Genomic DNA, 24,170 nt, shown 5'->3' with positions numbered 1-24,170 from the left:
GGCCTAACAACAATGACAACCTGGTACCAATGAGCAACCCTACTGTCCAGATGGTGATCTCCAAATATCATTTTCCTCTAAAAGGAACCACAGCTCCTTGCAGAAATATGACTGATCCCAAGTCTAGGGCAGGAAACATAATATAAGCAAGTCATTTTTTATCATGCCAGAGACTGAAAAACTACTGAGCTAGTGCCAAAGGATACAGGTGCTAACTTGAAAGGGCACCCAGTGACCAAAGACTGGACAAATGGAGCATCAAACAGAACAATGACCACTATGGATTAAAGCACATCAAGCTTATAAATAACCATGAGTTCATTATATTTTCAAATTTATCGGTGACTATACAAATCTGCTAGAATATAAATTGTTACTCTGGAAATTGGTAAACAAAGGGAAAGAATAAAAAGAAATAAGGGCATTTGGAGAACTGGCCAAACAGGAAGCTGGTCAGTTGGTGAATTAATTAATTTCGAGCAACTGAGAGACAGACAGACAGATGGAGATCCATGATACACTGATATGAATAACGCTCCCAGCAACTTCTGTCTGTCTCCTGCCCCAGGAGGTTTCTGCTGCTTTACTCCTGTGATCGAGACTAAAAAAATCCCTCCTTACAATTTCATTTGAATGTATTACTTTGCCTAACAGGCGGAATTTAACAAAATGCCTTCAAATTGCCACTCTAAATCAGACTAATACAAAGTTTGTTTTAAATCAGAAAACCTGGGGTGCCTGGTTGGCTCAGTCGGCTAAGAATCCAACTCTTGATTTTGGCTCGGGTCATGATCTCATGGTTCATAAAATCGAGCCCCGCATTGGGCTCTGCACTGACAGCATGGAGCCTACTTGGGATTCTCTCTCTCTCTCTCTCTCTCTCTCTCTCTCTCTCTCCTCTGCCCCTCTCTTGCCCATGCACGCTCTCTCTCTGTCTCTCTCTCTCAAAATAAAACAATATACTTGGAAAAATAAATAAGTAAAAAATAAAACTTTAGAAAATAAATAAATCAGAGAACCTAAGATAACTTTTTAATAGGAATTTAAATTTAACAGTTTCTTACAGAGGGAGGTGGGTGTGGGGTGAGCTAAATGGGTGATGGATATTAAAGAGGGCACTTGTGGGGCGCCTGGGTGGCGCAGTCGGTTAAGCGTCCGACTTCAGCCAGGTCACGATCTCGCGGTCCGTGAGTTCGAGCCCCGCGTCAGGCTCTGGGCTGATGGCTCGGAGCCTGGAGCCTGTTTCTGATTCTGTGTCTCCCTCTCTCTCTGCCCCTCCCCCGTTCATGCTCTGTCTCTCTCTGTCCCAAAAATAAATAAAAAACGTTGAAAAAAAAAATTTAAAAAAAAAATAAAGAGGGCACTTGTTATGATGAGCCCAGGTGTTGTATGTAAATCACTAAATAAATCACTAAATTCTACTCCTGAAACCAGTATTACAGTATATATTAACTAACTAGAATTTAAATAAAATTTGGGAAAAAAAAAGAAAAGAAAACCCCCCACAGTTTCACAACATATAAAGGGGGAAAAACTAATTTTTACTGAGCAGCTTTTCATACTAGGTATGAAATGCTTTAAGATATAATTATTTCATTTCATTTTTTCAGTAGCCCTGGGATATGAACACTCACATTTTACAAATGAGAAACAAAGTGGTTAAGTGACTTGGCTAAAATCATGCATTTAGTTAAATGACAGATCTGGGATTCAAAGAGAGGTCTGTGGATTGCATCAGGCTGCCCACAGAAAGAAAAACAGATCATGTGGATGTTAGACATGGCCAAAGTTGGTGGCGATGCAAATTACTAAAAATACCACGGAAATGATGACTTGCTTAATAACTAATCCCCTTGTAAGAAATTAACTCTATCGGTTATATGGTTAAGAATAAATTGATTTGGTACGTGTGGCCTTAGGAAAATTATTTAATCTAAGATTTGCAAAAAGGAAGAAATCAGAGTTCACTCCAGTCCAAACTATTATTTCTAGATTAGAAAAACTATTCTCTGATAAAGAAAAACTGATAAACTTACAGTTACACAGTGGGCCAAGATGCCGTCCACCTTATGTACTAACGTACCCTGGACTAGCTCTGAGGGGTAACTTCACAGGCCTGAGATCCGCCTGGGCTGCCTGCTGAATCAGGGCACTGACTCCTAGTCAAGACGTGAAACACACAGATTAATATCGTTGATCCCAACCTGGATCTGAGGAGTTTGGGGATGATTTGTACCAGCTTTTAGCACTGTTTATTGATAAAACTGAGCATGAAGATTTGTACCTGGTCTTGCTAAGACCACCTGGAGAGTTCCAATGCTAAGGTTGGTTATGGAGCAGGAACTCACGGGACCAGCAAAATACAGAAAAGAAAAATATATAAAAAATATTTTGAAATATAAAAAGTATTATAGGGGGCACCTGGGTGGCTCATTCGGTTAAAAATCCAACTCTTGGTTTCAGCTCAGGTCATAATCTCACGGTTTTGTGAGTCCAATTCCCGCGTTGGGCTCTGCACTGACAGCATGGAGCCTGTTTGGGATTTTCTCTCTCCCTCTCTCTCTGCCCCTCCCCCATTCACACTATCTCTTTCTCAAAAATAAATAAATAAACTTTAAAATTTTTTTTGAAATCTATAAAAAGTATTATGAAAATATAACACCAGCTGAGCCTCCATCTGGGGCTCTGCTTCCTGGGTGTTTCAACTATATGTCAGCGGTGCCAGATATAAGAGAGAAAACTGGTCCTGCCATGCCACCCAGAGATGGTCTGTGACTGACAAGGACACTCTTATTTCAGTGCCGTTGCCATGGAGTATCCATGTGTAAACATCCTCATCCTAAGTCCTCTGAATCTTCTTAAGCAACTGAACTCTGTGTAACCACCACCATTAGTGCATTGGCTAAGGATCTGCCACATGGTAGGCACTCAAACATGTCTGAAATTAACTGGCTAATCAACAAATAAAAAGAATCTGAGTATCTTAACTTACTGTCCATCATTACGTTCTACAAAAGTCCTAATTAGCACTGAAGAAAAACACATGTAATTTAGTGTAATAAATACCTTTCTGCCCAAAAGACAAAGATCCTGTAATTGCCACTCTTAGGTCCTAATAGCCTCTATTTATCTCAAGATTGTTTAAAAGTATGGAAGTGAGAAGACTCTAGCAACTGCAGCAGGATGTTGGTTTGCAGGGACCTTCCTCTCCTTTCCCAGAGCACAGCGTGTTCGAGGGTCCACCCACATCTTGTGGAATCCAGTGTCATTGCCTGACCTTGGAAATGGGCAGTGCTGCTAAGTGCATCCATTCTTAATATGGTCCATTTGCACTTAAAAGTTTAATGTTAATGTTAAAAAAAACTATGTATACATTTATAAAATTGGTATAAAATGTATTTTTAAAGAAAGTATTTTTTAATGTTTATTCATTTTTGAGAGAGAGACAGAGCGTGAGCAGGGGAGGGAGAGAGAGAGGGAGACACAGAATCTGAAGCAGGCTCCAGGCTCTGAGCTGTCAGCACAGAGCCCGACGCAGGGCTCAAACCCACAAACTGTGAGATCATGACCTGAGCCGAAGTCGTACGCTTAACCAACTAAGCCACCCAGGAGGTGCTCCTATTAAACTATTCTTATAAAATTAAAGAAATGGTATAGAAAAGCTGTAGATGCCCTCAGAAGAATGAAGCAAATCAAAGCATGTGCATGTCTCTCTGGCTTCTAAGGATGCAGGGATTCCCAAAGGCTGCAATCTGAGTTCAGTGGTACTGCTTTGAATCTCATCGACAAAACTTTGAATCAGTAGCTAAAGACAGATGGCAATTATTTGGTTAATTTGACAACAATAAAAATGACGGACATTAAAAAAAAAAAAAATCACACACCATCCTAATCCCCTTACCAAAGAAATAAGTATTTTGACTATTCTCCAATTAAAAGCAAAATAGAGTTCTCCATGGCCATTTCTCTTGCAAAGACCAAGTGTCTAACCCTTTATAATTCTGCACACAAAAGGGCAGGACCCCAGAAAAGCAAAGGTGATGCTAAAGGACACCGATGCTCTGAAAATGATTGTTGTTGACCATGGCTCAGTGACAAAGGCTGCTATAGAAAGGGAAGAAGTTGAATCTTAGAATACAATTTCTCTGAAATAAAAAAAAAAAAAAATTTAAAAAACAACTGCCTAGAAGTGATAAAATAGCATAGGTCTATTATAATATTTCAATAAAAATCACATATGGATAGTTATATACTCCAACACACTAGCCTCCTGGCTCTAATTATTTGCATGTCTTTAAGCAAGTTATTTAAATTTCCCTAGACGTTTCCTCAACTGGAAAATGGATATAATCAAGAACACCTACTACACAGGCACTGGTTACAGGGATTAAGTAATGTCCATATGAAAAAGTTTAAATAGTGTCTCCTGCTTAGTAAACATTGAGTAAATGTCAGTAGTCGTTTTATTATCACCATGATTAGTATAGAGCTGTCATTCTCAGACCTGTTCAAGCTGCATGACCTCAAATGGAAGGTGCTACTGTCAACATCATCAATATTAATTTTCTCCTTATAATATATGATTAAGTTGGGTGCCTGGGTGGCTCAGTCAGTTAAGCGTCCGACTTCAGCTCAGGTCACGATCTCACGGTCCGTGAGTTTGAGCCTTGCGTCGGGCTCTGGGCTGATGGCTCAGAGCCTGGAGCCTGCTTCCGATTCTGTGTCTCCCTCTCTCTCTGCCCCTCCCCCGTTCATGCTCTGTTTCTCTCTGTCTCAAAAATAAATAAACATTGGGGCGCCTGGGTGGCGCAGTCGGTTGGGCGTCCGACTTCAGCCAGGTCACGATCTCGCGGTCCGTGAGTTCGAGCCCCGCGTCAGGCTCTGGGCTGATGGCTCGGAGCCTGGAGCCTGTTTCCGATTCTGTGTCTCCCTCTCTCTCTGCCCCTCCCCCGTTCATGCTCTGTCTCTCTCTGTCCCAAAAATAAATAAAAAACGTTGAAAAAAAAAATTAAAAATAAATAAATAAATAAATAAACATTAAAAAAATTTTTTAAAAATAATAATAATATATGATTAAGTTGTATTTTTCAATTTATATTGTGCCCATTTGAAGTTAGGGAAGATTCAGCACAAATCACTAGTCACCACTTCATTAAATCCTCACAACATCGACATCTGGAAACAGGGGAGCTACTGTCTTCATTATACAGGTAAACCTCAGTTTTAGCTGAAGTGTAGGAAGCAAAGCGATTTGCCAAAAGTAACACAGCTAATAACCAGCAGCGGCAGGATTCAAAGCTGCTCTACCTCCTCCTTCAGGGCTCTTTCCCTTCTTTCAGCCTTTCCTAAAACAGCAACCTCATAATAGTTCATTCGAATCAAAAATTGTGACCCTAAATGGGTTAGCAGAAAGACCACAAACGAGAAGAATGAAACATGAACCCGGATTCACTGCCATTGTGTAGATACAAATACAGGCAGCTCTATACATATCTTACGGCTCTGGTTTGAGTCTTTATAGACACGCCACCATACCCTACGTCCCCCTCCACCCCCCACATCCCAGCCATACATACACATGGCACAGTGCTGTGCACAGAGCTGGTACTCAAGGACTATAGGAGACAGATACATGTATGGAACTTCATCTCTACCATATAACACAACACAAGCAAATGGCTCTGGAAAGGCCAAAGTATTTACCAAATAATCCTCTTAAATATTTTTTTTTTAAAGAGAACCTTAGCTTGAAAATCTTGTCAGATGAGATTACAACTATTTTTAACATTCTTGTTCAGATACATTTCTTAATTCTCCATGTCACTTACATGCATATAAAGAGAATAAAAGATTAAATTAAACTAAATAAGTTCTTTAAAAATATAAATCTCTGCTCAGAGGGTAAGAAGAAGGATTCAATTAACAAAAATTCAAAAAATCAAGGTAAGCTTTATAAAGGATTATCATCCTTGCTCATCTTATTGTTATATGACAAGCAATCTTCCACTCTTAATTAATCTGAATACCTTTTGACTATTATTATTTGTTATCTATCTGGAAAGGAAGGAAAAAGAATATGAGCTGGGAATAAAAAGCCTTTTATCAGAACACAGGAGACTATTAAACATAATATAAATTGCATTCACAGTGATTATTAAAACAAAGCAAAACAAAACAAAAACTACTGATGACAAAACCAGAATGGAATTGTCACTGGGTGATGTTGCTTTTTTAATCCTGATGTTAGAACAGGGGACGAACTAATTCCGTGAGCTAGCTTTATCTAATCCTGCACTGTCCTTCACTGAGGGTGCCATGTTCAGTGACTACAGCATTGACCACACCGCTGTGGGATTCCGTAGTGAAACACCCCAGGTCCAACTGAAACCTTTATTTTTCCACAAGTAGTTTTATGTCTAGCCTATGCCTCCAGCAGTGTCCAACAGACAGCCAATATGATTCAATATGTATCAATTCCTACCTGGCTCAGCACTGTACTAATGCCCCTATAACTATAGGGGTCAAAATGGCACCTCTGGATGGAAATGGGATGATCCAGACAGCTCTGTTCCCCTAGTCTGGCTGGGACAGGGGTACATAGGATAGAATAGCAGTGTTTCTCGATGTGGGTCCTGAAGAAAACTGTTCATGGGAGAGATGCCATTAAAAAGTTGGATTTCATAGTCAAATGTATTTGGGAAAGACAGTACCCTTGAGCCTTCGTCTGGGAGTTTCACCACACAGATTGGCATATTAAGGGTAATGAAGAGTCCTGTGGCAAACAACTGTAATACATTGTTCAACTCAGCAGGTCCCCAATTTATTTGACTGTGAATCTCCGTGCCAGTAACACCTTCTAATACTGAAACTTAGTTAGGGAAATGCTTGAGACTACTCTGCATTTATCAGCTGTGTGGTGTCAGATCTAGCTACGAGACAACACTTGTTTCCCTGACCAAGAATTGTTGCTCAAAGGATTAGTGTAAAAATTAAATTAGAAATGCATCATTCAGATTTTGATCTGTAAATTCTATTTTATACATGTATAAGTAAATATGTAAGGAAAACATATTTTGAAAAACAAATGGGGAAAAAATATTTTGGGGTGACAATTACAATGGTCCAAAGCAGTATACCCTTTACAAAAATATTTGCTACCAGGGCCCCACCACCCAGTATGTAGGTCTTTTCATGTGGAAAATGAAATAAGAAAACAAAGTGATCACCTAAGTATTTCAAGCCAAACTCTCTTTCTACAATCATATAATTTTGCCTGTTAACTTCCAGATAATTCTAACTTGCCAAGTTTGAATGCGGACATGGAGGATAAAGTGGGAGCCAAAGTCATCAGAAAAGGTATCATAAGTCTCCACTAAACTGTTTAAGTAATATTTTAATAACAAATTGAGCCTTAGAAAGATATAGTCATTTGACCATCGTTGAAACCACTAAGGAAATATCCAAAATATTATGATATAATGCACTGAAAATTCCCCCCCATATCTGAGAGTTAATGTCCCCATATTTCTGAGTGCCTAATATACTATGAAAAAAGACCTGAGTACTATGTACAATGGGTACACGTATCATAGCCTCCAAAAATCATTTTCCCAGACATAAAACATCTTCTAAAACAAAATTCATAGATTTCCTTTATAAGTTCAAGTATCTCCAGTAATTCGATCAAGATCCATTTATATTCATCAAGAGGATATCCTGGTACCATGGACCTGATCTACTTTTCATATTATCCACTCAAAAAATGTTTTCATTAATTTTTCAAAATTTAACTCACGTCAACCCATAAAAAGATATATTCATATTTAAATTTGAAAGCCACTGCCTGTTACATTCTTTTTAACTGAGAACCACTAAAAACATAATTATGCAAAGTTATCCCTTTCCAAAATACAGTCGGTAAAAACGTCACACGGTAACACAATCTGAGTCAATGAGAAAACAGTCAAGGACCCCTTCCTCCTAAAATGGGGGTGGAGTCTGGGGCGGGGGGGAGGCAAGTAGCCGTTAATGAATTTATTAAACACTTTGATGTTAGAATGAACTTTCTCTTCAACTCATTGCATTTTAGTTTAGTGGTCAAAAATGATCATGTTTTCAAGGAGCTCTAAAGGCAGTGCCTTACCAGTGTAGATGCTGGCATTGGAAGCTGGGATACCAAACTGTGACTCGATGAACTTGGGAATGAAGGTAATGAAAGCAGTTACAATGGCACTCTCAGCTGTGTATGACAAACTCACAAAAAGGAATGTCATGTTGCTTAAGATCCTGACAGCTGCTCTTGGTAGGTCTACAAAATGACAAAAATGACAAATGAATGTTATAAATAAGGGATGGAAAGTAAAATAAAATTGAATTGTTTTTGAAATGAACTGGAAATAGCCATTCAGCAATATTCGAGACTATTGAATAGAGAATAAAAGAAAAACTTGATGACTGATTAGAAACCAGCCCCTTTATTAAACAGATTTGGGTGTTCTTTTTTTTAATTTTTCAACTAGGATAAAGAAATTTGATAAAGTAGCAAAAAACATATCCATACACAAATAACCTTATAGGAGGTATCCAACCTAGGACTTCTGTTTTAAAAACTGTTTAAAACAAATCATTTACATTTTTATTAATTAAAACAATGTTATTCTTTGTTAAGACCCAAAAATATACTACATGTGCAAAGTACCTGCAATACAGTCCTACATTACAGTTTCCCCTTCATTCACCAGGCACTTCCCCGAGAAAATGAACTTCTGATTTGTCATGTTCCTGACCCGGCACTGCAGACACCCACAGCAGGGGAACTGGTACATGACTTTGGACATCTGATTTTCCAGCCTCATTATGAAACAGGAAATGATGCAGCTAAAGGGGCTTAAGGGACAGGTCATCAGGTCAGATACTCCAAGGGACTTTGGACTGGGGAAGGAAGAGAAATGATCTCCAAAGGACAGCCCAGAGGTGGGGGCTCAGCACCTGCCCAGGTGCCTCTCAAGGGAGAGACAGTAGTCTCATCCTCAAGTCTTGGCGTTTATTTCATACAACTTGCCATATATATGCTCTAAAATGTATGTCCGGGTGTCTTCACTGCAGCATTATTAGTAATAGCAAAAATTTAAGGAAAAAAACTAAATGTCCACCACTGGAAAATGTTTAAATAAGTTATGGCACAGCCAAATAATGAAATACTATGTAGTAGTTAAAAAATGACGTAGGGCTAGATGTACTGGCATAAAAGGAACTCCAAGAAGTATTTTTATTAATGAAGAAAACAAACTGCTGCAGAAATATACATATACATGTGTATGTAAATATATATACATATATATATATATATATATATATATAATATCTAAGTAAAAATCACACAAACCAAAACAATGCATTTATATGTGGTTGAATATATACTTCCCAATATATACAACACCAAGAAATTCTGTAAGTAGGAATAAGATTGGGAAAGAGGAATAAAGGAGATGCTTGTGCATATACTTTTGTATTTTTGCATGTTTATAATGTGAATTAACTCACATGTATGTGATCTTTATTTACATATCTTGGAATGTATCATGGAAAAGAGAAGCTGTATTGTTTCTGACATGTGCAGCATCTCAGTTATGAGAACAGTTATCTCCTTATTCTACAACATAATAAAATCATTTCAAAAAATTAAGCAAAACTTGTTACTAAAGTTATAATTCATAGGCTATTCACTAGAATTTAAAACTTAGGAAGTCAAGACTATCTGCTATTATCATTTTAAAATGCAAATTAATTTTAATGTTCTGTATCTTAAGTTAATTGTTTAAAGTTTCAATGAACATTTTAAAATAAAATTTAAGATGCATTCTTCACTTTTTAACATGGATAAACACACCAGAAAAAAATAATTACACTACTTCATAAAATGACCTAATATTCTCTTATAAATATGCAAATAAAAAGGTTATATCTAAAATTTTTAAATTAGAAAATTAAGATTTTCTTTTTTTTTAAGAAGATTTTCTATCAACATTTGGAGATGCAAACTAAGTTTATTTGGTATATTAAAAGGCAATGTGTTTAATCTAAAACATCTGGTGAAATTGTACATTTTTTAATCCAAGAAGATAACATATGCATCACATGAATGTTTTAAGATACTAGTTATAGAAAACTGAATTTTATTTTATACTCATTTGGTATGATAAAATAGCCCACTAATTTCAAAGCTAACTAAAAATGTATGCGACGTTGGGGCACCTGGGCGACTCAGTTGGCTAAGCATCAGACTCTTGATTTCTGCTCGGGTCATGATCTCATGGTTCGTGAGTTTGAGGCCCGCATTGGGTTCTGCGCTGACAGCATGGAGCCTCCTTGGAATTCTCTCTCTCTCTCCTTCTCTCTCTGCCCTTTCCCTGCTTGCTCGGTCTCTCTCTTTCAAAATAAATAAACTTTAAAAAAAATATGTGTGACATTTCTGTCTTCTCTTTCATTAAAGAAAAAAAGTGTTATTGAAGAAGGATTTAGTAAAAGTTGACTTTCAACAACTTCAAGTTAGCTTCCTCCTTTCTTCCATGTTCCTCCTTCTGTTTATTGGAGCTAAACCTTCAGCATACATGCCCCACGGGAGCAGGGGGACCAGATATCCATGGTTGTGTCTTTTGCCGCTGGGACAGGGAATTTGTTTAAATATAGGAAGAGTGGGTTAAGTAAGTACATTGAGACTAATTGCAATCAGTTTCTAATGGCCAGAGAAGGGAGTTACAAAATGGACGGGGGATAGTTACATATCAGGTTGGAACTGAAGGTAATGGTGTGAATTCATGGGATGGATGGATGGATAGATAGATAGATAGATAGATAGATGATAGATAAGATGATAGACAATAGATGGACAGATAATGATGATAGATGATAGATTTGTGTATGTGTGTACATACACATATTTCCTAATTCTCTCTTCTACAGGGTTTAGAAATAGTATAACACCCTAGGAGCAATGAGCCCATCTAGCACCAGTGCTTGGTTTTTAAAGGCCATCTTCCACTAAAAGGAACCAAAGCTCCTTGGAGAAATGTCTAACTTCAGAGGTGAGGCAGAGAAAATACAACATGAGCCTGGAAAATCTTGTTAAACAAGAAAGCAAAGTGCTCAAAGAATGATGGAGACTTGCCAGAAGGATACCAAAGACAGTTTGAAGGATCCTCAACAGGCAAACTTGAAGCAATTTGAGGTCAATGGATGCTAAAAGTGGTAAGTGAAAGTTTAATAGAAATAAGACACAGTCAGTCCTCATTATTCATAAATTTAGTATTTGCAAATTCACCCACTCACTACAATTTATTTGTAACTCCCAAATCAGTACTCGCCAGTGATGGGGTGGGGGGGTCTCATTCAAGGACATGCACAGAGTTGCAGGACACACGCATTCTTGGCTAAGGCTGCATGAGGCCTCTCACTTTGCCTTCTCGGGTCAGCTTTCATGCTGCAAACAAGTGTCCTTTTCACAAGATATTGTCACATTTTTAGCATTTTTGTGCCTTTGGTGATCTCCCTTTTTCAAATGGCCTCCAAGCATAGTGCTGAAGTGCTGTCTAGTGTTCCTAAGAGGCTTTCATGTGCCTTATGGAGAAAATACATGTGTTAGATACACATCCTTCAGACATAAGTCATAATGCTGTTGGCCACGGGGGCTCAGTGTTAATGAATCAACAACATACAGTAAAACTTTGGATTGCGAGTAACTTGTTCTATGAGTGTTCCGCAAGACGAGCAAAGATTTTTAATAAACTTTAACTTGATAAACGAGCGATGTCTTGCAATATGCCAAATGTCACATGATCACAACTGAGCCAATGGTTCTTCTCTTTCTCTCCCTCTTTCTCCCTCTCTCTCATTTGCTCACTGCAGGATTGTGGGTGATCGTCAATGCAATGTCACATTTCTGTGAAATCCTCAAAAGGAGGCAAAAGCAAGTGTCATTGAATAGGTTTCTTGTTAAAGTTGCATAAAAAGAAAAAGATTCCATTGAACCAGTAGATAGCAGGGATTCTGTTATTGGTAATGAAAGTCATCCTACACAATAACCCTCCTCTGTCTTGTCTCCCAAGGGTAAGTGCAGGTTAATTTGTTTATTTTTCTTTACTTATTATTTTGTGTTATATTACAGTATTGTCATCATTTTTACATGAATATTTTTGGGTTGTGGAACGAATCATCTGAGTTTCCATTATTTCTTGTGGGGAAATTCACTTTGATATACCAGTGCTTTGGATTACAAGCATGTTTCCGGAATGAATTCTGCATCCAAACCAAGGTTTTACTTTATATTAAACAAGGTGTCTTTGAACAGAAACACACATAAACCAAGGTTATGTACTGACTGGTTGACAATTATGTTGTGACAGGAATCCACCCCTGTATTTCCCCTAGAGCGATGCTTCCGTATTCCCTGACTCTATGTTCATGTTATTTTATGAAATATAACTACCACGAATGAGACTCAACTGGATTTGCATAGTTTCAAAGTACCTCCCCACAAAATATTTACAAATTACTTATTGACTTATAACTGCAATATATTTATTAACTTTAGAGAAATCTGGTAGCTACAATCTTACCCAAGAGATAAAAGTTCACTAGGAATTAGCATTATATACCTTCTGTTTTAAGACACTGAGCACAGCATCATCTCAGTTGTATGCCTATCAAACCCAAATTGAGGGTCATTCTATAAAGTTATCAGCTTGTACTTTTTAAAAAGATCAAGGTCATAAAAGATAAAGATATATAAGAAACTGATCCAGATTGAGGAAGGCTAAAATACACCATAACTAAATACAACATGTGATCTGTGAATTGGATTTGGACATTTATAAAGGGCATTGTTGAAATAACAGACAAAGTTCAAACAGAGCTTGTGGTCAAGGTGGTAGCACTGGATCAATGTTCATTTCCTGATTTTGATGGCTGCCCAGTGGTCATGTAGGAGGGTGTCCTTGTATCTAGAAATCACACACTGAAGTAGTACAGGACAGCAGAGCATCATGTCTGCAACTTCTCAGATGGGTCCAAACCATTGACAATTGGAGAACTGGAGTACAGCTGCATGTGCTACTTCTGTGGCTTTTACATAAATTTAAAATAGTTTAAAAAACACGAAGTTTAAAAACATAAGCTAAATCCATACATATGCTGTCAAATACCTGATTTTTATGCTGTACTATATATTTTAGATAAGTTTATTAGTGTCGTTTATAACTGTCATCGTAAAATTAAATGCAGCAGTAGGGGGCGCCTGGGTGACTCAATCGGTTAAGCATTGAACTCTTGATTTCCACTCAGGTCATGATCTCACTATGAGGTAGAGCCCTGCATCGGGCTCAGAAGTAGGCATGGAGCCTGCTTTAGATTCTCTCTCTCTTTCTCTCTCCACTCCCCCTCCGTCTACCCCTCCCTGCCTCTTGCCCACATGCACGTGTGTGCTTTCTCTTTCCTTTTCTCTTAAAAAATAAATGAATGAGTGCATAAATAAATAAAATTTTTAAAAATTCAAAATGCAGTAAAAAGCCTGATGAAGGAGAGATGAGATCATAATAGTGATTCTCATTTTTTTATTGTTTAATGTTACAAAATGTTACAAATTCTATTGTAAGGGCAAGGTGACACTAAAACCGGAAATGCCTTAAACACTAGTAAAGGAGGAATAAAATTCAATACAAAGCACCAGAATTCAATAGCATGTAATATAAGCTATACATAGAAATCACTTTTAGCAGAAGTGTTACTTAAGGAGTGCGCTTGTCATGAGCACCAGATGTTGTATGTAAATGTTGAATCACTGGGTTGGACACCTGAAAACTAATATTGCATTGTCTGTTGGCTAGCTGGAATTTAAATAAGAACTTAAAAAAAAAAAGACCCTGTTACTGTCATTGGAAAATCCTTTGCTTGTTCCCACGTGCACATCCACAGTAGTGCAGGCAACCAGCCGGCATGTGCACCTGGACCGCGTGTTGAGTTGCATGGTGATCGTAATGGTGCTCCGCTACAGTAAATTTGATGGAGTCCCCCACTGACCTTGTTTCAGAAAATCTGAGATGTGTGGTGTGGCTAGGTTCCTGTGGAAGCTGATTAAGGGCAGAGGCAATAGCTTCTTGTTCTCCGAGGCCTCGCAGCTCACAGCATAAAATGAGGCAGCAGGTGCTGATATCTGTGTAAGTTTTTGACCATCAGGCAAGTGTGCCCCAATATGTGTGAGTATTTTGTGCTCAATCATAAAATAAGCCTACAACTTGAAGTATCTACTTAGAATAAAGTGGGGTTTTTTTTTGTTTGTTTTGTTTTTTGTTTTTGAAGAGTAAAGCTTTAAGTGAGCCTGAGTTTCATAGGAACCGAAAGGTGGCAGGCATCTTTTAAAGTGGGCAGAGGGAGAAACTCACTGGGAATACATTTAGTCTGGTGTGAAATGGATCCCATTCTGGAGATAGGTCTGTGGGGCACTACCATGCTGAAAGACCCCTTTTCAGTGGTTCTTTACGCTGATGTAGCAAGGTTTGTAGCATGTGACCTGATATCCCAAAACCAGCCTATTGGGCCAGGCAAAGAGGCTGGACTCAAAGGTGCTTCTGGAAGGTAGCCCTGCAGCCAACAGGCCTGGGACACCCCATGTGAACCACATGCTGGCCAAGCCCTTTATTTCACGCCCCTTAGTGTTGGCACCTGAGACAGAGAGTGAACTAGGCAGTGAGTATGAAGATTTGAGTGAGAACATAAGTAAGGAAAAGGAACTGAGCCTCAACCTGCAGTTGAGTATGCAGAGTGGCTGTGGGTCCAGAAGCAGGGACCACATTCCCAGAACTGCCAGGGGCCCTTGAGAGAGCCTTACACTAGAACCTCACTATCTTAGGGGGCATGAACTTGCTTCTGTCCTTTACAAACTGAAAGCGCACATCATGCCTTTTTGTCTTAAACTACTGAAACAGACTTTCTTACATAATGATAAATTTGAAAAAGATATACTAACAGAGAGAATGACCAAGAAAATAAGAAGGCTTGGCTGCCATGAACTTGACCTCACTTGCAAGACCCTTAAGACAGGGTTGCTCTCCACCCTTCCAGTTCTGAAGTACTGTGATTGCCCACCATAAGCTCCCTACAGGGCCATGGTCTTTCTTGTCTCTACTATTAACTGTATCCCTCACCAGTCTGCTCAGCAAATGTCAAGTTCATCCATCTAGTCTATAAGAGACAGCCCCTCCGGACAGACAAGTGCTCCTCCTCCGTGCTCCCACAGCATGCCATTCATACTGCTACTCATCAAGTCTTCCATAGCTGTGTGTGTTTACCTGTTTCAAGAGAGTGTAAATGCTACAAAAGTAGGACTTTGGTACATCTGTATAGCTTCATCTCCTAGCATATATCTGGCATTTAGTAGGTCCTCAAAAACATATTTGGAATGTGTTTATTAATATTCATTATAAGATCATAGCAACAATTTGTACTAAAACAATATCCACATACTTGTAAGAAAATAAAGTCTATTCCAAAGATGCCTAATTTCCTCCTGAGGAGTGAGCTAGTTTTTAAGAAAGTATAAGATAAACGTTGATCCATATAGTGGTAGACTTACCAAAACCACAGAAAAATGTGAAGGACCAAATAGATAGTCCTTTTCAAAGTATGGCTTTTGAGAGCTAAAGAAACCTAAAAGAATTTAGATCAAATTATAAACTAAAGATTCCATTAAAGAAAACAATAAAATGCTAACAAGAGAAGAAGGAGGAAATATACAGTATTCATTCATCCAGCATATCTGGGAAAGAGGTGTTTGGTATGCTTGAATTTTTCAGATAACTGGGCATTTGCCTCTTAAAGCAACAAAGCTGTAGACATTTTTTTCTATGAATTAGGTGGTATTACTGGAAAATCTATAGCATAATTTGACATTTTCTTTAAGATTCAAAGTCACAATTATGAATGATAATATCTATATGCTAATTTGTTTTAATATATTTTTAATCCTTCTATTTATTTTCTGATCTTTTTTGGTTGCAGGAACATTCCTTCCCTATGATATGTCATGGTGTCTGTTTTTGTCTGCTGACATTCTACTTCCACATCAGCTTTTCTCTGTTACGTTCTTCTAAGGACCTTTATTAGGTAGACACAGATTTCAATTTTGTTCTTTTGACATCTATTTTTCTTTTTAATTTAAACTGGGGATAGGATGAGGGGAGTGGTTTTATTATTATATAAAATGGATGATGGGAATGCAAACTAGTGCAGCCACTCTGGAAAACAGTATGGAGGTTCCTCAAAAAACTAAAAATAGAACTACCCTACAGCCCAGCAATTGCACTACTAGGCATTTATCCATGGGATACAGGTGTGCTGTTTTGAAGGGACACATGCACCCCCATGTTTATAGCAGCACTAGCAACAATAGCCAAAGTATGGAAAGAGCCCAAATGTCCATCGATGGATGAATGGATAAAGCAGATGTGGTGTGTATACACACACACACACACACACACACACACACACACACAAACACACACAATGGAGTATTATTCTGCAATCAAAAAGAAGGAAATCTTGCCATTTGCAACTACGTGGATGGAACTGGAGGGTATTACACTAAGTGAAATTAGTCAGTCAGAGAAAGACAAAAATCATATGACTTCACTCATAGGAGGACTTTAAGAGACAAAACCGATGAACATAAGGGAAGGGAAACAAAAACAATATAAAAACAGGGAGGCGGACAGAACAGAAGAGACTCATAAATATGGAGAACAAACTGAGGGTTACGGGAGGGATTGTGGGAGGGGGGATGGGCTACATGGGTAAGGGGCACTAAGGAATCTACTCCAGATGTACAACATAGTGATTCAACAATACATTCTATGCTCATAAATAAATAAATAAATAAATAAATAAATAAATAAATAAAAAAAACAGATGAATACTATGAAATACTATGAAGTTGTCGACTGAATTCTATTACCTGGAAATTAACATTAATCCCAGATATAAATGATAAACATCAAATACCAAACAAACATACTGACCCTTGTTAATGCTTTTTGTAATTTTTCTGACATAGATATTTTTGGGCATAATATGTCTTCTTGTGGAAAAAACAAAGATATATCTAGAGTTTACAGCCCATGTCTAAATTCAAATAAAATAAATATCTTTTCAGAAACAATTTATTGACGTAAAATTCACATAACATATAATTAACTATTTTAAAGTAAACAATTCAGTAGTATTTGGTACATTTACAATGGTGTTCAACCACCACATCTATCTAGTTTCAAAATATACTATTTTATTATAAAAATAATGTAAGCTTTTATGTTCAGGAATGATATTGGAACTCACTTTCATTTTATTCTTTATAACTTTATGCACTTTCTAAATTTTCTACTATGGGTATGTATTGCTCTTATATTCTAAAAAAAACCAACTGAACAAACAAAAAACTGCAATTTTAAAAGGATGCAACAATATGTCCTCTTCCAGAACAAGTCTTCCCTGACTCAGGCAGCTGACTTAGGAATTCCTTTCTCCTGCTCCTTCAACTTTCCTTAGAATGTACATACCTCCATTTAAAGACTTCTATTGTATTATGTCTATTTTCCTTTCTACCTCCTAGTTCTTCATTCTATAGTAATTGGTCAATAAAGATATTTGTGAAAGACAGAAAGCAAGAAAGCAGGAAAGCAAGAAAGCAAGCAAGCAAGCAAGAAAGAGAGCAGGGCTGGGAGGGAGTTGTTCTCCTGTGTAACACGGCCAACATACAACCCAAGCGTCCCTATTTCCTGCTCATCTTCTTTGAAACTAATGACCCCCACTGTGTTCCCTAATCATAAGTCTCCCTGAAAATATTGCAGTTTTCCCTTCCCCTCCAAAACACTCTGGCAAATGGCATTCCCTGCTTGCCAAAAAAAAAAAAAAAAAAAAAAGAGTAGAAGGAACTAGGTGACTTTGCATATCAGAATCCCCTCTGGGCCAGCATGTGAAGCTCCACGGCCATTTATGTACAAACAGTGGACAGAAACAGCAGCTGTCAAGGCCCAAGATACATCATTAGTGGTTACTGGCCACAGTACTGTTGTGCTTGTTTAAATCCAGCATCAATGAGTATTTTTATATATAACTTTCTAAGTAGATACTACTCTGATGAGTAATCCCACAGTTAATTTGCACTGAATGTAAAGAAAGTGCTTTCTTTTTCAGGAATTCTTTGTTAGGCCTGTTACCATTTACCTCCTAAGCTCTAACTCTAAAGGTCTGGCCTACCACAAGATGACATACGTACAACAAAATAAACGCAAAAGAGAAATGAAACAAGGAACCAGAGATAGAGAAGACATAAATACAGCAGAACATCAAAACCAGAAAAAAAGGAATTAAATATGTCTATAAGATCCTTGCTGGGCTTCAAATTTGACTCTTCTTCCCAGCCACCAAAACAAAAAGTTGTACAATCATCGTTTGCAGAAAAAATCTAATTGCTTTTCCTCACTCTGTTGTAGACTAGTGATTCTCACAGTGTGATCCCTGGACTACCAGCATCAGCATCACCTGAGAAGCTGTTACAAATGCAAATTCTCAGGCCATACCCCAGGCCTCCTGACTCTAATGCTCTGAGCCAGGACCCAGCCCTCTGGGTTTTAATAAGCCCTTGTGGTGCTTCCTAGAGAGCCTAAGTTTGAGAACCACTGTTTTCACTACACAGGGTTTTATATAAAGGGCAGCAGGCAATGCACCTATGGCAAACATGGGGAATTCAAAAGCAATGGCTTTCAAAACAAAACAAAACAAAACAAAAAACAAAAGCAACAGCTTTCAATAAAAGCTGCAAACATAAAACTAACCTGTAATTCAGCAAAGGAACAAAGGCAGGATGCAAGAGGGCTAACGTAGCATAGACCAGGCTTTGATGATCCCTCTTTGCTGAGTCAAGGATTGACCCCAACATATTCCATACTATACTAGTTTTAAAACATGTAGCAAAGGACCACATGCAATAGTTCTCGATGTTCTTGGGCAACTCAGATTTGGGATTTATTCCTCTGCTCCTCTCAGCCAGCTCCTCTCCCCATATCTGAGGTTGAAATCCTGAAACCAGCTTTGACCCCTTCATCCCCATTATCCTCATATCAGTTACCACATCCTATAGACACAACCTCTCTTTCCCTTCTCATCACTCAATAATTCAGTCATCAAATATTGACTATCTACTAAGCGGTATAAATTCATCAAGGTACCTGGAGGACAAAATATCCTTGCCTTCGTGGGGCCTACTTTCTCACTGTGGAGACAACAAATAAGATAGATAAATAAGTAAAATATATAATATGTTAAATAGTGATGAGTAGTAAGGAGAAAAATAGAGGAGGGCAGGAGATAAGAAGCTTTGGAGAGGAAGGTGGAGATTTGTAAAAAGGGTGACCAAGCAAGGTCTCACTGAGAAGGGACACTTTGAGTAATATCCTGCAGGAAGTGAGGACTTCTGGGGAAGAGCATACCCAGTACAAGAATGTCAAATGCAAAGGCCGTGAGGTGAGAATATGCCCGGCAAGTTTGAGGACCAGTGAGGAGCCCAATGTGGCTGAAGTGGAATAAACAAATGGGGCTGTAGGAGGGAGATGGGGTTAAACAGATAAGCAGGGACCAGATACTAACCCTGGTAGGTCATAGAGGGAGGAGACTTTTCTGCGAGTGAGATAGGAGACCACAGAAGCTGGCAGAGGAGAGGCATCCTTCTGGCTGCAGAGTTGAAAGCAACCAAGAGGGAACAGGGATAGAAGTAGGGGGACTAGTTTGGCAGGCTACTGTCCTTTCCTTGTTTGCTACTCAAAACTATCATGGCCTTTCCCTGGGACTCTGCCATAGCTTTCCACCTGGGCCCCTCCTCCCATTCTACCCCTTTCCCTCCCTAATCTACCAAATGGAGTGCCGTCAAATGTCTGCTCAAACCTCCCCACTGCCCCCTAGGGACAGATTCCATTAAAAGTTACTAGAACTTGGGGCACTTGAGTGGCTCAGCCGGTTAAGCATCCAACTTCAGCTCAGTTCTGATCTCACCGTTCACGGGTTCAAGCCCCACATCAGGCTCTGTGCAGACAGCTCAGAGCCTGGAGCCCACTTTGGATTCTGTGTCTCCCTCTCTCTCTGACTCTCCCCCACTCGCACTCGGTGTCTCCCTTTCTCAAAAATAAATAAACATTTAAAAAAAAATTTTTTTTAAGTTACTAGAACTCAAGCTCTCTACAACACAATGTGGCCATGCCTTCCCTGCCCAACCTCATCTCGCAGGTATCTCCACGTACAACCAACCACAGTACACTTGCTCCGCATTCTCAAACACATCTACACAGTCTGACCTTGCCTTTGCTGTCTCTGACTGGAACCATCCAACCTCCACCTACCGAAACCCTCCCAGCCTGCCGGGGTTCTCCACCAATCCCACCTCCTCCATGAAACCATTCCTGACCCCTCAAACAGATGTTCCCTTGCCTGCCATTGAAGTTCACACCATCGTGTCAGTCCTCCTTTCTGGTCTTCCCATCTGTACTCGTCCTATCTCCCTCCATGGACTACAAGCGCCCTAAGGGCAAACCATGGCTCACTCCTCTTTATCTCCGCCGCAGCATGGCATACAGCACTTCGACAGAGTGACTAGTCATTGAATTAAGTGATGCCAACACAATCCTTCAGTGATCAAAATTCCATAACCTCCAGTAGCTGTTTTAAATTAGTTCATCATTTCAGAATAACTATTTTATTTAGTTAGGATTATAAACATATTGCAATCTACCACAGACAAAAGTCTGGAAGAGAAGAATCTGTTATATTTTATGCTAATTAATAATGCTAAGCAGTTAAAAGATTAAAAGTGGACACAAAAGTAAAAATTTTTTTCTTATGATTAACTGTAACCAAAAGTTTTCTATTTAGGAAGATATCCAGCTAAATTTGGAAGACACCAAAATGCTGGACCTCAAACCTCAGGAAAATTGATCTAGTTAAGAATTTTAAGTGTTTATTTTTATTGGTAAGATTTTGATGCAATCAATGTTAATCTCTTTATGGAAGGGTGATGCAGACACACTAAAAATTCTACTTTCTCCTTTGTGGTGTTTTAAAACAGTCTTATTCCTGCATAATTTATAACAAGAATCTAGAAACACTGAGTCAGATTTCCCCAATGTCTATCATTAAAATGTGGAGGCAGAGAGTGGATTTGTATGGTTCAAATCATTTTTTTTAAGGAAGTATAAGTTATTAACTTGGGTATCTTGTCACTTCCTCTTTGAAGAAGCAAACACTGGTATCCAAATTTCAAATATTAAGTAAAGGGGCACCTGGGTGGCTCAGTCAGTTGAGTGTCTGACTCTTGATTTGGGCTCAGGTCATGATCTCAGAGTTGTGAGATCGGGCTCTGCACTGAACATGGAACAGCTTAAAAGTCTCTCTGTCTCTCTGTCTCTCTGTCTCTCTCTCTCTCTTTCTCCCCCTCTGCTCCTCTCCCCTGCTCGTGCTCTCTCTCTCGCTCTCTCTCTCTCTCTCTCTCAAATAAAATTTTAAACTTTGGGGGCATCTGGGTGGCTCAGTTGGTTAAGCATCCAACTCTTGGTTTCAGCTCAACTCATGGTTTGTGAGTTTGAGCCCCGCATAGGGCTCCAAGCTGACATTGTCGAGCCTGCCTGAGATTCTCCCTCTCCTTCTCTCTCTGCCCCTCCCCTGCTCGCTCTCTCTGTCTCTCTCTCTCAAAATAAATAAATAAAATTAAAAAAAAAAAAAACAAATATGAAATAAGACCTAAAGGATGGAGCACCTGGGTGGCTCAGTTGGTTAAGTGCCCAACCTCGCTCAGGTCATGATCTCACAGTTCATGGGTTCCAGACCTGCATCCAGACCAGCCTGAAGCCTGCTTCGGATTCTGTGTCTCCCTCTCTCTCTCTGCCCCTCACCTGCTCACATTCTGTCTCTCTCTCTCAAAAATAAATAAACATTAAAAAAAAATTTTTTTTAAAGACCTGAAGGAGCCCTCCTGCAGAAAGCTGGACAAGGGAAAAAAGAATCTGAGAATCACACTCAGACTTAACTCAAAATGAAATCTTAGCAACCATTCTTTAATTCAAGGCCTCAATGAGGGATCTCCCTTTCGTAACACAAACTGTGTCCACAGTGGAATGACTCCCAGAGATGTAATTTGTCCTTTTGAAAAGCAGATTAAATATTAGACTGTCATTTCCTATAGGTGATAGGTATTACATATTCTGGAGAAAATCACTAAGTACAAGATAAATAGGAATTAATCGTAAATATTCTATTAAACATGATTCCTACATCATTAACATCATGTGAACCATTTTTAGCAAAATATTTGCACTTCATACTCCCATTAAAACAGAATTCCTTTCTAAAAGGACAAAGTGCTTCCTGAAGTCCCAGTCCAGATACAATTAGAGAACCCAGCACAAGTGAAAGTAAAAATGAACCAGCTCTGTATCCCAATCAGGAGGTTTAGCTGCAGAAGCGAGATCAGTCATCACAATGAAGGCATAGGATGAAAAAGCTGGGAATGTATCAGAAACACTGACAGAAAATCAGAAAGGAAACAGATTTTATAAACCAACTACCCATCACTGCTAAGACTCCTCTTACTTTTTTTCTTTAAAAGAAAATATCCTCATCTATCATATTGAGCATAGAGAAGACAGAGAGGAGAAATCCCTAGCAGTACAAGATGATCCACAATAAAATAGTATATAGATTCAGTTTTGAAAAATAATCTTAGAATTCCATAACCACTTTTTCCACTTTTGAACCCACATGCCTAAGTGCCCTTTCCCACGGAAGTAGGCCCTGAGTCAAAGATTCAAGTCCAAGCAGTTTATTGGGGAGGTTCAGAAAAAGCTGTTCAGGAGTGCCCAGGACACAAGAGTCCCCTACAAGGGATGTAGAAATATACCTCAGAACTGTCTCACCCATCAAGTAGGGAAGCTGGGGTGTTCATCAGCCAGTGGTTAAGACTGCCATGGGGAGGGGGAGACCTGGGTGGCTTAGCCAGTTAAGTGCCCGACGTGGACTCTGGTCATGATCTTGTGATTCGTGAGTTGAAGCCGGACATCATGCTCTCTGCTGTCAGTGCGGAGCCTGCTTCAGATCCTCTGTCCCCTCTCTCTGCCCCTCCCCCACCCTCTCAAACATAAATAAACATTGGTGGGGGGCGGGGGGGAGGCTGCTGTGTGGAGAGTGGGAGAGTGTTAATTCCCTGGCACTTGATACCAGACTCAAGTAGGAGCCAAGAGGTTTCCCAGCCCACAAAGAAAATCCTCAGGCAAGAAAGACCTGCAGACCTTCAGGAAGGTACCAGCAGCCAATAGGCCTCCACCACAAAGACGGTAAGGTCCCAGAGGGAGATGGGACATGAACATCATTGCCTACACTGCATCCTCCAAAGGAACGCCATCCCCCTCTCCAGTCATATCTGTTGTTGGTGTTTGATATCAGTCTTCTCTTCCTTTTCTCTACTATCCAAGACAGCATATATTTCACATTTAAGCATCTACCCCTAAGCTATAAAATATACAATCTTAGCTTACCTATGTCTTTATTTTCCCTTTGACTCTACTTTATATTCTTTATAAATTAAGACTCTAAATTGGGGCACCTGGGTGGCTCAGTCAATCAAGTGTCCAACTCGATTTTGGCTCATGTCATGATCTCACAGTTTTGTAAGATCAAGCCCTGGGGGCTCAGTGCTGACAGCATGGAGCCTGCTTGGGATTCTCTCCATCCCTCTCTCTCTGCCATTCCCCTGTTCAAATGCTCTCTCTCTCTCTCTCTCTCAAATAAATAAATATTTTTTTAAAAAGACTCTGTCTATTCTTGTGTTGTAAATTCTTTAATATCAGTCTTGCTCTCTATCAAGTTATAAAAAAAAAATTACTCCTTGGTAATAGCCAACAGTATCCATAATACACCCATGAAAATGATGGGTTGGCCCACATGATAAGAGCTCAGGCCACACTAGCATCCAAAGAATCCTTGATGGTATTAGAGGAGAGTAATTTTTGCAGTTCCAAAAGTATACACTGTCACAAAATAATTGCAGGGGGAAGGGGAGTAGAGGAGGCAGGTCTAAAACTTAA

The 24,170-nt window shown here is 39.1% G+C and overlaps 1 protein-coding gene across 2 annotated transcripts in view; it reads right to left on the bottom strand.

The window, feature by feature from the left end:
* SLCO5A1 (solute carrier organic anion transporter family member 5A1) overlaps positions 1 to 24,170 on the bottom strand; it is a 301,315-nt gene that overhangs the window by 55,721 nt on the left and 221,424 nt on the right. Inside the window, exon 5 of one of the 2 annotated variants that reach the window (XM_049633301.1) lies at positions 8,144 to 8,308. The exons of the other annotated variant lie outside the window; for it this stretch is intronic. Coding sequence (XP_049489258.1) covers positions 8,144 to 8,308 — 165 coding nt within the window. The remainder of the gene's footprint in view (positions 1 to 8,143; positions 8,309 to 24,170) is intronic. 2 annotated transcript variants of the gene reach the window in all.

The sequence above is a fragment of the Panthera uncia genome, chromosome F2 (assembly GCF_023721935.1).
Source record: "Panthera uncia isolate 11264 chromosome F2, Puncia_PCG_1.0, whole genome shotgun sequence".
In the NCBI taxonomy this organism is placed as follows: Eukaryota; Metazoa; Chordata; class Mammalia; order Carnivora; family Felidae; genus Panthera; species Panthera uncia.
Note: the sequence above shows the minus strand (reverse complement) of the source record. Positions and strands in the feature narration are given on the sequence as shown.